At 32.1% G+C, this 12,453-nt stretch overlaps 1 protein-coding gene across 1 annotated transcript; it reads right to left on the reverse strand.

Annotated features, from left to right (window-relative positions):
- Positions 1-5,603: 5,603 nt before the first annotated feature.
- Positions 5,604-6,700, reverse strand: LOC107624330 (uncharacterized). Its single transcript, XM_016326832.3, has one exon. The coding sequence runs from the start codon at positions 6,451-6,453 to the stop codon at positions 5,938-5,940; it is 516 nt and encodes a 171-aa protein (XP_016182318.1). The 5' UTR covers positions 6,454-6,700; the 3' UTR covers positions 5,604-5,937.
- Positions 6,701-12,453: the final 5,753 nt, after the last annotated feature.

Here is a 12,453-nt window from a genome sequence, read left to right on the forward strand (position 1 = left end):
AGAAGAAAATAATCTAATTAATTCAACAACATATAAACCGAACGCAGTATAACTTCTCTTAAAGCTTCTTCTTCTGGTTCCTGAAAAAGTAAAGCTGTAGGGGGTGAGAACCTAACCACACGGTCTCACCATGGAGTTTCAAAGTTGTCATAAGAAGATATTTAATAGGAAAACTGTTTTCAAGCTCAGTGATTATCATTGCCTTATGAATCTTTTAAAAAAACCAATAGGTAATCGTTTAAAACCTTTTCAAAGAAACAATGTTTAATCTTTCAGAAATCCGAAACCTTTCCTTTCTTATAAGAAAATCTCAATCAGAAACCAACCACGCAATCAGATAACACAATCATTAATTCAACACCAAAGTTCAATCTCAAATGTAGCACGCCAGGACAAACACAGGCAAGGCAGATAAGGAAAGCACAAGTAGGCAGCAGTTACAGCAAATAGTTCAAGTAGCAGTTACGAACAGTTAGCAATTAGGCAAACCAAAACAAGTTCAAACTCAAGCAAAGCATACAAATGCATATGATGCATGTCTGTCCTATGGCTGATGAGGCTCATCTGTCGGTTATCCAGCCAACCCGACAAGTCTGAATTGTACTTAGACTGTCCCCCGACGTGCATCCCCAAGAGTCTATGCATAGCTTTTTCTCAAATAATCAATATTACTCAATGGGGGTAACATTCCCGGGAATTTATATAGTTCCCGGTCACACACTTACGTCGTAGGGTCAATAGAGTATCGAGTTTTCAACCTGATACACGTGGTGGCAAGCCACGGCACTTACTCCAGGGAACCTCGTATCTCAGATATTTCAAATTCATAAGCCATGTGAATAATTCAAAGTTCACATCTCAACATTCTCAACATCATAATCATTCATCAATCCAAATCTCATTTCTAAGTTCATTTCAAAGCCATATTTCAAATAAAATCCTCATCATCCTCTTTTTCATTCTGTTCGTTAACAATCTCAATTCCAAAATAAAATTCTTTCTTTGATAGACAAATCAATCTTAAAACGTATAATGCTTAAAAACAAATCTTTTTTAATTAATTACTTTAAATAAAACTTTCAATTTTATAAAATTTCGGCAGCATCTCCTCTAAAACTCGGACACTACCACCCTTTTCGGGTCCCATCCAAACATCTCTCAAACCTTTTCTCAACCATTTCCAAATCTCAAACATTTTCCAGAATTGAACCAGTTCCAATGTCAAATTATTTTCAAATCAACCAATTCTAACAATAAAACTCTTTTTAAAATCGAATCAGCTCAAATATTAAATCATTCATAAAATCAAACTAACTCACAATCAAACTGCTCCCAGAATCAATTTATTTTCATATCTCAAATTATTTCCAAAATCGTTTCTTTTGTATTACTAAGTAAACTCTAAAACCAAGAAAATCCACCTTTCTTAATAATCAAGTAAATGACATTCCAAACCGGTTTTTATCCACAACCACACACCACTCACGCAATCAAGCACCCAATAATTCAGTCCAACAAACCATCACATCCATAAGACAAATATAATCACAGAAGTAAATCTCTTTGCATCAATATCTATTTATCACAACTCTGTAATATAAAATAGATTTTAAGAAAACCCCTACCTCGTTCGAAATTCAACTACGCGACAAACTGCATTTCTATTCTTATCCCACAGCAACAACATCAATACTGACCGTCCCCGCAGCAGCCACAGCTTCTAAACACAGCCTTAGCTCAATTCTAAAACATTAATGTCGCGTACAACTCAATAATCTATAACAGAACAGAAACTAAAAGAGTTTGGAACAAGGAACGACTTACTGGACTTATGAATAATCGAGAAAATGGAGCAACAGCAGCTCCGGTGACTACGCAGCACCTTGATGCCGTACACAACAGTCATAGAACTCAGCAATTAAGACCCGTAACTCGATCCTATAACACCAAGACCTTAGATCCTCAAATAACTTAAAACAAAAATACTAATTTAAAGGTTTCGGAACGCATCGCTTACCCAAACAAGGACGAATGGCTGAACTGAAATAACGGTAACTCCGATGGTGGTTCCAGTGATCACTGCCACGTTCCCAGTGACCCGAACGGCGGCAACGACGATGCAACAGTTCAGAACAAGAAGCAGCGGCGGCGGATAGCTGAAATAAACATGCAGTGACGATAGAGGTTCCCAGAATCCAAAAGAATAGAAGCCAAGCTTAAAACCCTTACCGGTAGTGCACACTCCGGCGGCGGCAGCGGGGTTTTGAGTTGCAGAAGCGGCGGTGGCTGGTGTGGGTCTCTTCTTTCTCTCCTCTGCTCTCGTGCTTTCTCTCTCTCTCTCACTCTGTGCGACCTGACAGCTTCCCCCTCGACGATACGGCGGCGGCAGACACGGCTGGGAGATGCGGCGACGGCGGCTGGCTTCGCGTTGGACGGCAACGACAGGAAAGGCGAGCAGCGGCGACGAAGGCGCGGCGGCTCCAAGCCCGCGACCTCCCTTCACTCGCGAGCCATCTCTCTTCGCGATCTCAACGGCGACGATGAGCAGAAACCGCAGCTTCCTGGATGGCGGCGGCGGCGCAAGCAGCAGGACACAGCGGCAGCGACAGTCTGCGAGGATGGTGCGACCTCCTCCACCAGCACTCCCCTCTCTCGGATCTCCCTCTTCTCTCTTTCCTTTCACCCTATTCTTTCTTTTCTGTCTCTGTTTATCTCTCTCTCCCTCAACGTTTCTTTTGTTTTCTGAAACACTTAGGTCTAGACTTGGGGAAAGGAAGGGAAGGCGGTGGGGTAGAGGGTTAGAACTAGGGTAGTTTAGGTAATTTTAATAAAATTAGGAGTATAGAATATTAATTAAAAATTTAGTTTAATCCTTTAAAATTATTATATTTTTTTAAATATTATTTAGTTATCAATTTGTTAATTGACTTTCAATCAAGTGTTTTAATTTAAAATTAGAGATAATATAATTAATTTTCTTCATCCGATAAAATTGAAACTATTAAATTCCGAATTCTCAATTATTTAAACCAAATCATATAAAATTCTTATTATTTTACAATTATTAAACTTTATAATTTAAATATAAAAAATAATTCAATAATTATAAAATTGAATAAGAATCTTAATTTATTTCAAACTCAATTAATCAAAACTTACTTTAATTATCTTTAATAAAGAAATTTCTGAAATTAAACCTATAAATAAATAATTAAACTTAAAATTAATTTATAATAAATTTTTCAAAAATATTAGGACTTATACCGATAGTTTCTGAAAAAATACAATATTATTTTTAATACAAAAAGCTTAAGAGAAAAAAATTTAAATATAGTACCAATCTTTGAATTGCATCTTCAAGGTTGGCACGAATTTTTCAAAATTGAACCTAAATCGAGAAAATTCGATCTCATTATATGCTCCACTTCGAATATTTTTTGACAAACGTAGAAAACGTAGAGGAGATGTGACTTGAACTTGACCTACAAAACTCCTTAAAAACAATTGCCCAATAAAAAAATAATAACAGATTAGAAAAAAAATGCTTTGATTCTTAGATTTAGACTCACTAACCACAAAGAAACACTATATGCCTTTAGTAGTACAAAAATAATTATAGAAATTAATTATTGCAATATCAATTTACCACTATGAACGTTAGTATCATATTTATAACAATTAGAATTATAAATTTATGTTTAACTTTTTATATAATTATAATTAAGATATTTTTTAAATCAGTATAATTATACATTATTCATTAAATGCTAATTGTAATATAATTCTAATAAAGATTTTTTAAAATAAATTTAGAAGAAAAAATAGTGCATTTATTTTGAAAAGAAAATAAATTTATGAGAAATTGACACCTTACTTTCATTAGTTGGGGAAAAATCTAATTTTAGTATATTAAATAGATTATTTTATATAATTATAATAAAGATATTTTTCTAAATTGGTATAATTATGTATTATTCATTAAATGCTAATGGTAATATAATTATAATAAAGATATTTTTCTAAAAATAATTTTAGAAGAGAGAATAGTGCTTTCATTACATGAGAATAGTATTTTCTAAAAATAAAGATATTTTCCTAAATTAGTATAATCATGCATTATTCGTTAAATACTAATTGTAATATAATTATAATAAAGATATTTTTCTAAAAATAATTTTAGAAGAGAGAAGAGTGCTTTAATTACATGAAAATAGTACTTTCTAAAAATAAAGATATGTTCCTAAATTAGTATAATGATGTATTATTCATTAAATATTAATTATAATATAATTATAATAAATATATTTTTTATAAAATAATTTAGAATATAAAATAAGAAAGTTCATTTTGGAGGGAAAATAGAGTCATGAGAGATCGACACATCACCTTCATTAGTTGGGGGAAAACCCAATTTTAGTATATTAAGTAGATAAGTAGATAAGAAGATTATACCATTTGAATAATAACTCATTAATTATTAAAATAAAATTTTTATTTGTACATTAAAATAAACTATTAATATATTTATGTATATATATGTAATTTAATTTATTTTTTGACTATACTATATACACTCAAATTAACTATATATGTTTGACTTCTGCGTCGGGTTGGGCCTTCGAGTTTCTGTATGGGGTCTAGGCCAGTTTTGGCCCGGATCTCTGACAAAAAAAACCCATTAGTTTAATTTGATGCCATCTATTGAACTAGGGGTGTACGCGGATCGGATCAGATTGGATATGGCTGAAAATTCGATTCGATCCGCACAATTTCCATCGGATCGGATCAGATATGATATCCGCGTTTTTTAGTACCGGATCCGATCCGCAAATATGCGGATCGGATCGGATTGTATATCGAATATATCCACATAATTGAACATTCTCTTTTTAATTATATTTCTATGTAAAAAGTTCAATAAAAACATTTCTTTTAAACTTTTAAACTTATTTATTCCTAAAATATTTTTAATCAAACTCTTTCTAAATAACAAAAATAAAATAATACTATATATGAACAATAACTACTAACTAAAATATACAAACAAGTAAATATAATACCAAACATATATATTTATTTATTTTTTAATTATTATTGTGCAGATCTGCGGATTCGCGGATCAGATACGTAGATGTAGAGCAGATAGCCGCGATCCGATCCGCAATCCACAATTTTCAAATTGGATGCGGATATTTACCGCTATATTGAACTATCAAAAAAAAAACTTTGATGCGCCTTCATCTGGCTACAATGATTTTTTCAGAAACATTGATGATTGTGGGAGCATGAAGATGGATCCTTGTTAAGCCCATTGCTTTGTTACTTCGGGTTGTATGCTCGAGTTTGTTAAGATCATATAAATAGAATTCGGAATTCCACTTAGGACTCACCGGCATCATTTTTATCTTTTATTTCTTGGCTTTTACTACATACCTTTTTTTTGGTCCAATTATGGGAAAATATTAGATGCTTTTGAAGGTTGAAACACATCTAAACACCATTTTCAATTTTTCATAACACATTATTAGAGGCACCCATTTTCAGCTCTAAGGACTTGATTTCCTCAGAAATTATTGGATACAAGCAGGACGTAGATTATGATCTTATGGAAGCTGTCACCATACACGTTGTTTCTAATCTCTAACATTAATTTACAAATGTTTTTACAAATTGGGGTTGATTCTGATCTCAACAACTCTAATACAACTAGACTGAATTCATTGAAAATAAAAGAGATACTCTCTTTCAAACAAAAATCTCAGGAAAAGAAAATCCACCTCAAGATTTGAAGAAAGAAAGACATTGACGTTGCAGATTTGCAGCTACAGTTTACAAAACACCTTATCTACGCCGAACAAAACAAACAAGTACAATTTCTTAATAACGGAGAATTAAAATGAAAACAAAAAAACCAGGGCTACCCAGAACAAAAACCTTTCATACATAGCCTTCAATTAAAGTAGGTTTCTTCTCTTCTTCTTCACCATTTTTCTTCTTATTCTTCCTTTCATCATCTTCAATTCCCAAACCTTGCAATTCATCAATGCAAGGTTCTTCTTCACCTTCTCCCAATTTAGCTCCTTCTCCAAGCACAATTTCATCCACAACCTCCTCCACCTCGTCGCCGCCGCTACCACCAGAGACTTTCACCTCATCGCCGCCTTCTTCGCATCCTTTCTCGATGGCACATGCTCCGGGCGGCTCGTTCGGCTCGATCCCGATCACGGCGTCGGAGGTTCCCTCGGCTGGCCACGGGTCGTTGACGCAATCTCCGGCGGTCTCGTCATCGTCATCGGAGAAAATCCCGGCGGCAGACTTCACGGCGGAGGCTGCTTTGAGGAATGCTTGGTGGATAGATTCAGGCGGAAGAGCACAATCTTCAAGGCCTGCGTCTTCGAGGCGCGGGGGTAGAATCTGCTGCAGTAACCCGTGTTGTTCTTTGGTGGACTCCATTGGAAAATCAGGTACCGTTTCCGAATTAGATCTTTTTTGTGATTTTTTTATTTTTTTATTTTTGGGAAATCAAACCCTATTTACTAAATCTCAGGGGAGGAAGCGGTTGCTATCTTAAGCTCGGGAATGTGGCGGTGAATGAGGATGCTGCTTCTGTGAGTGTCGAGAAACCTCTATGGGCTTCGTGAATTTGGACTTTCTGCTAATTTTTTATAGGATTTTTGTTGTGCAGACCAGGTGGCCTACAATTCACGACAAATAAAACTCCAATGATGGAATAAAAGTATAAAACCAATTTGAATTGGTCCAGTCATGATTAAGTTGAGGGGGAATTATATCTTGTGCATGTAAGTAATTTATTTACCAACCATAATTTTATAAATGGACCCTTCTTTTATAATTTCTAAACAACTCTCCTATAACCTATTTTGAATTTTTTGGGTTAATTACTTAATTTTATCTATTTTTTAAATAAATAAATTATTTATTTACAAAAATATTTGGATTTTTTTAAATAAAATAAAAAAATTATTATTTTTTTAAACCCAATTTTTTTTATTTTCTAAGTACAATTTTTTTTAATGTGCGTTCGTCTAAATAGTATATAGATTATCATTGTTCTCTAAATAGTATATAGATTTTTAAACAGTATATAGGAATAAACAAAAATTACACAAACAATAAGTATGATTTCTTCAATATCGCCGGCGTCAATAGCAACTATTATCATCGTCTCCAAAAATACACATGTACACAAGAATAAGTCATATTTAACAAGAATTTCTTTAATTATAAATTAAAAAAAATTATTACTTCCCAAAAAAAAATACGACTTATTCTTGTGTATGTATTGGGACATAGCCATTAAGACATAGACACTTGAGACATAAACATAAAATATTTGTGTTTGTGTATAGTGTTTGGAAATAATAAACATGACACTAGTGTAGTGTCTGATATTATGTTTGGTTGCAAAACACAAGAACATTACATGATTAAAAATGACTATTTTATCCTCATAAATTAAATTAAAAAAAAAATTAATATTAAAAGTAAAAAAAAAATGAGTGAGATAAAAACCCTTATTCTTCACCGTTTATCGTCAGTTATCCCTACCCCCAAAACACTTTCTTCTCCTTAGTTGCTCTCCTCTTTCGTGGATGTCTTCACCTTGCACGCTGGCCGCATCTACCCTAAATCCTCTCCTCCATCTCCGTATCCAGTGCTTGTTTTCTCGTGTGGCTCTGTCCCTTGTTTTGTTTGTCGCGAATTCCTCTTCTCCACTGTGTATACGTTCAATTTTTATGGAGGCCAGGTATAATGTTCTTCTTTCCATCAATTTCTTGCTCTTCCAAGGTTTAATTGAGAATCAATGGAGAAAAGCTGCTTAATTTTTTTGGTTATGCTCAAAAAATCAAGAATTGGTGACATTGAATGAGTGTTAATTGTGTTAGATTGCTAAATATATATGTAAATTGGATAACATTTGAAGCCTTTAAGCTCTTGATCCCAGTGTTTTTTTAAGTAGGTATTGCTTTGACACTTCAAATTTTGTATCTTTTTAGTTGAAAATCATATGGGCGTTATAATCCCCCTCTCTTTTTTTAATATTTTATTTTATTTATTATTTAATTTTTCCATTAGTAAATGTAGTAGTAAAATGAAATTTATTTTGACATACAAAATTTTGATAGACTATTTTAATGTTAGTTGTAGCTACTATGGCAGCACTTGATGTTGATGCTCACTAATTTCTTACTCAATTTACTAATTGTTCATTTTTCCATAGCTTTCATTTTAGGTTTGATGAAATGTTATAGTCAATCTTTTTCTAGCATGTGAGCTCGCTATAAGCATGTTTTACAATTAATATCCAACACATAGCTTAATTTGTTCAGAACGATTCATCATCACTTCCTAACAAACAATAAAAAATAAATGTATAAAAATAAATAAATTATAATATCCAGTATGACAACACTAAAAAATAAACTTTTTTTTATCATTTCAGTTAAACTTCAAATAGAGAAAACACTCATTACATAATCACATACTCATATTATCAAGCTAATAGTTTTTGATACATAAATGGAGAACTCTTAATTTAGTTACCATCACCTATAATCTATTTTATTGACCAAAACAGAGAAAACAAGATAACCCAACATAATACTCCAACCAAATCCTATTAAAAATATAATCATTTCAGATATTTAAAACTATAAATTTACATACCCAGAACAGGGAGCAGAAGAGTACCTAACACATATGTGCTCAAAAAGAAAAAAAGAATATCCAATATAACAACATACAAATACAACATACAAACAAACAAAAATATTATAATTATGTCAAACCTTGAGTTGAGTTTTCTAGCACAGATGAAGGAGAAAGATTGTGATAGAACAATAAAAAACTTTAGAAAAATAGCAGCACACACAAGTGGAGAAGACACAAAGCTGCAGAAAGCCAGAAACAGAGGAGAGGAGATTAGAATTAGTTAAAATTTGTGAAAAGAAGAAGGAGATTGTCTTAGAATAATAAAAAGCTTCACAAAATCAACCAACACATACCCACAATGAAGAACACACAAAATTTCAGGAAACAGAAGACAAGAGCTCAGAATTGATTAGGATTTATAAAAAGAGAAGGAGAAATTTGGAATTTAAAAAAATCAATGAGGATAAAATTGTCCAAAAAAAAGGTTTTAGATCTGTGTCCATGGCTTCAATTCCGTGTCTCACCATTTGGAAGAGACACAAAATACTCTTGTGTGTAACCATATCTCTCATTTTTTTTGTGTCTCATACAACAAACACTGAATGTGTGTCACTGTGTCTATGTCTTTGATGGACATGGACAATAACCAAACGAGCCGCTATGTACTATAGAGACGATGATAATAATTGCTATTGTTAACCTTCCAACTTTTTTTCTTCACCTAATCTGATATTTATGAAAAACCATATTGAAGTTGGCTGGAGAATAAGGCGAACTCTATAAAAATATAGAAATTCGCCAAAGGGTTTGGAAAAATAATAAATTTTTTTATTTTTAAAAATTTTTAAAATATTCTTTATCAAAAATTTAATATTTTGCAATTAAATTTTATTTATTAAAATATTTTTGAATAAATTATTTTGTTTTGTGACTAAACTATATTTTTACAAAAATATCCTTTAAAATATTTTTTATTAAGATATCTTTCAATAAATTTTTAGTTACTAAATTATAATTTTACAAAAAAAAGAATTAACAACATTTTTTTTGTATATTTTATCAATGCATATTATTAAACATGATTTTACAAATTCGGTTTAATATTTTTTTATATTTTTCTATTAGTCTTATAGGAAGAATTTTTTTAATTTAATGTTAAAATAATATGCATTAATATCACAATTTAATCATTAGAAAAATAATATTGACGAGTGTTCATATCCGGGTCCAACAGATAAAAGTCAGGCCCAATAAAAATAAAAGACTCATCTTTTAAAGGTGGACCTTACTATAAACTCAATCTCTTTAAAGAGGTTAGGCAAAAATATAAAAGTCTAAATCTATTCAACTAAACAAGTAACTGCCTCTTTAAGCCTCTCTAACTGACTCTATCACATCTAGAAGGTAAATCCCAATAAAACCCCAAGATAAAGAGAACACTTATCTATCCGAAAAAATAGAACTACTCCAACAAACCGTGGTTATCTATTCTACTAGAACCCCAGGTATAACACACGTTCTATTCTATTAAAAACCTGCTTAAAATATTGGTAAAGGATTCGATGGTTCCAAAATATTTGGACCATTAAATGGTCCAAGAATAAAACATGTTTTTTAAGTTTTTTTAATAACTGCTAGATAGTCATTTTCTAATTTTAATTACAAATTAACCCCATATATTTTATTTAATCATAAAAATTATTTTTTATTTTATAAATTATTATTTTATCATTAATCTATTATGTTTATTAACAATAAAAAATAAAAACAATAACGAATTAGATCTTCCATTGATCATAACAAACTTTTTTGCTATTCCAATCGATTAAAAGATTATATTTGATCCGTGACGTACGTCTAGGATTGTGAAATTGTGTTTCTTTGAAAATCAATCGATTGGATTATCAAAACAATCGATTGAATTTCAGGTTTCCCATAACTCAATCGATTGGACTACAGGTTGTTATCACAAAACAATCGATTGAAAATTGCAAGGCAGCATGCTTTTTGCAAAAATCAATCGATTGGTCATATTACCCAATCGATTGAACGATGACTAAAATATGGGTTTTTAATAATTCAATCGATTGCTTATACTACCAAATTGATTGAATGCTTCAAAACAACCTGAGGTCTCACAATTCAATCGATTGGTTGTGTTACCCAATCGATTGAAGTCATCAAAACAATATGGGTTTGCCGAATTCAATCGATTGGTTGTGCTACCCAGTAAATGGTACATATGGTACATAAAAGACACATAAAATTGATTAACCATCACTAACAATTCCTAAGCACAAAAATCACAAGTCTATTCAAATACGTAAAATATATTATCATTTATTCAAAAGAGAGAATGCATAACCAATTACCCTAAAGAAGACTGAAAGTTTGGAGTCCTATTCATTTATGCAGTCAATCACATTCACATGCTCAAGTGAATAAGCTCAAGAAGACAATGTTATAAGAATGCAAAATTGACATCACAGTTTTAAGATCTGAATATAACTAAAACTAAAAGACGGACGGGACGCAATTCTTAGTGGATTAGGATCAGCCTCAATTCTTTCCATTAATATCAAGTTCTAGATATGCAATTGTGTAACACCCTAACCTTTAACACGTCATGATCGTACCAAAAGTAAGGAGTTACTAACCTGTTCTCCTTATTTACTATTTAATATTGAGCCTTTAGGTCGATATCGCGTTTCAGTTTATAAAAAAATACCAGAAAATTATTTATAGTAATTAAAATCACACAATTATTAATAATAGTAAATGCTATACAAATGAATTCAATATAAAACTCAAATACAATACCTATCCATCTGGATAAAATAAAACTTAAAGCAACAAGGGTGAGGGAACTCTATAAAAATAACAGGAATCACAAGTTAATCTACTAGTCGTCTACATCTTCTAACTGAATCTTCGAACCTGTGTCACTGAAAGGGTGGAAGATTTTGGGGTGAGAACAAACCACACGTTCTCAATAGGGAATAGGAATGCCGTAAAAGTAATGAATTTAATGCAAATAATTAACTTACTTAGTAAAACTATTTTGTTAACCCTTTGGAAATACTTTTATTTCTACTTTAGATAAATAATTACTTTTCTTTAAATTTCTAAACTCAAAACAAAACTTAAATATAAAACTAGTCACATTTTCTGTCTCTCAGCCACATAGTTAATCCTCAGTCAAAAGTCAACTCGTAATCACTTTAATACACTCACAAACAAATACTACAAGGAAGAGATTCAATTTAATGCACAAGCAAGTCACAACAAGACAAACAATACAATCACAAAGTAATAAAATAAGCAAGCGCAATCAAATGCAAATGTGCAAACAACATGATGCATGTCTATCCCTAACGCAGGCTATGAGCTCATGTGTCGGTTGCCTACCCGCTCCCGACATTACCAGGCACAAGTCCCAGATATGGCTTTTCAGATGCATCAGTGTGCTTATAAGTCGTACGGCTAGGCCGCATCAGTGTGACTTTCCAAATCAATAAGCGTACATCTGGAAAACAGTTCTCAGTGTGTGGGCGTCCCCACTTTACATTTGGCACTAAGGCCCAAACAATGTCACATCTCAAACAATGTCACATCTGCTCTCCTGTGGCAGACGCTTCATTAATTAATATAATCCTTTAATCTTTGTTCTCTGCTCTCCTGTGGCAGAGATTCCTTTTTCTTAAAAAAATAAGCTCAAAACAACACTTAGAACAAAATCTCTCCTTACAAAATTGGATTTAAAACATTATGTTTTTCTTA

The sequence above is a fragment of the Arachis ipaensis genome, chromosome B10 (assembly GCF_059453495.1).
Source record: "Arachis ipaensis isolate K30076 ecotype BB chromosome B10, ASM5945349v1, whole genome shotgun sequence".
Taxonomy (NCBI): Eukaryota; Viridiplantae; Streptophyta; class Magnoliopsida; order Fabales; family Fabaceae; genus Arachis; species Arachis ipaensis.

Excerpts from the sequence above, each read along its gene's own strand:
- LOC107624330 (XM_016326832.3), bottom strand. The coding sequence starts at position 6,453 with ATGGAGTCCACCAAAGAACAACACGGGTTACTGCAGCAGATTCTACCC.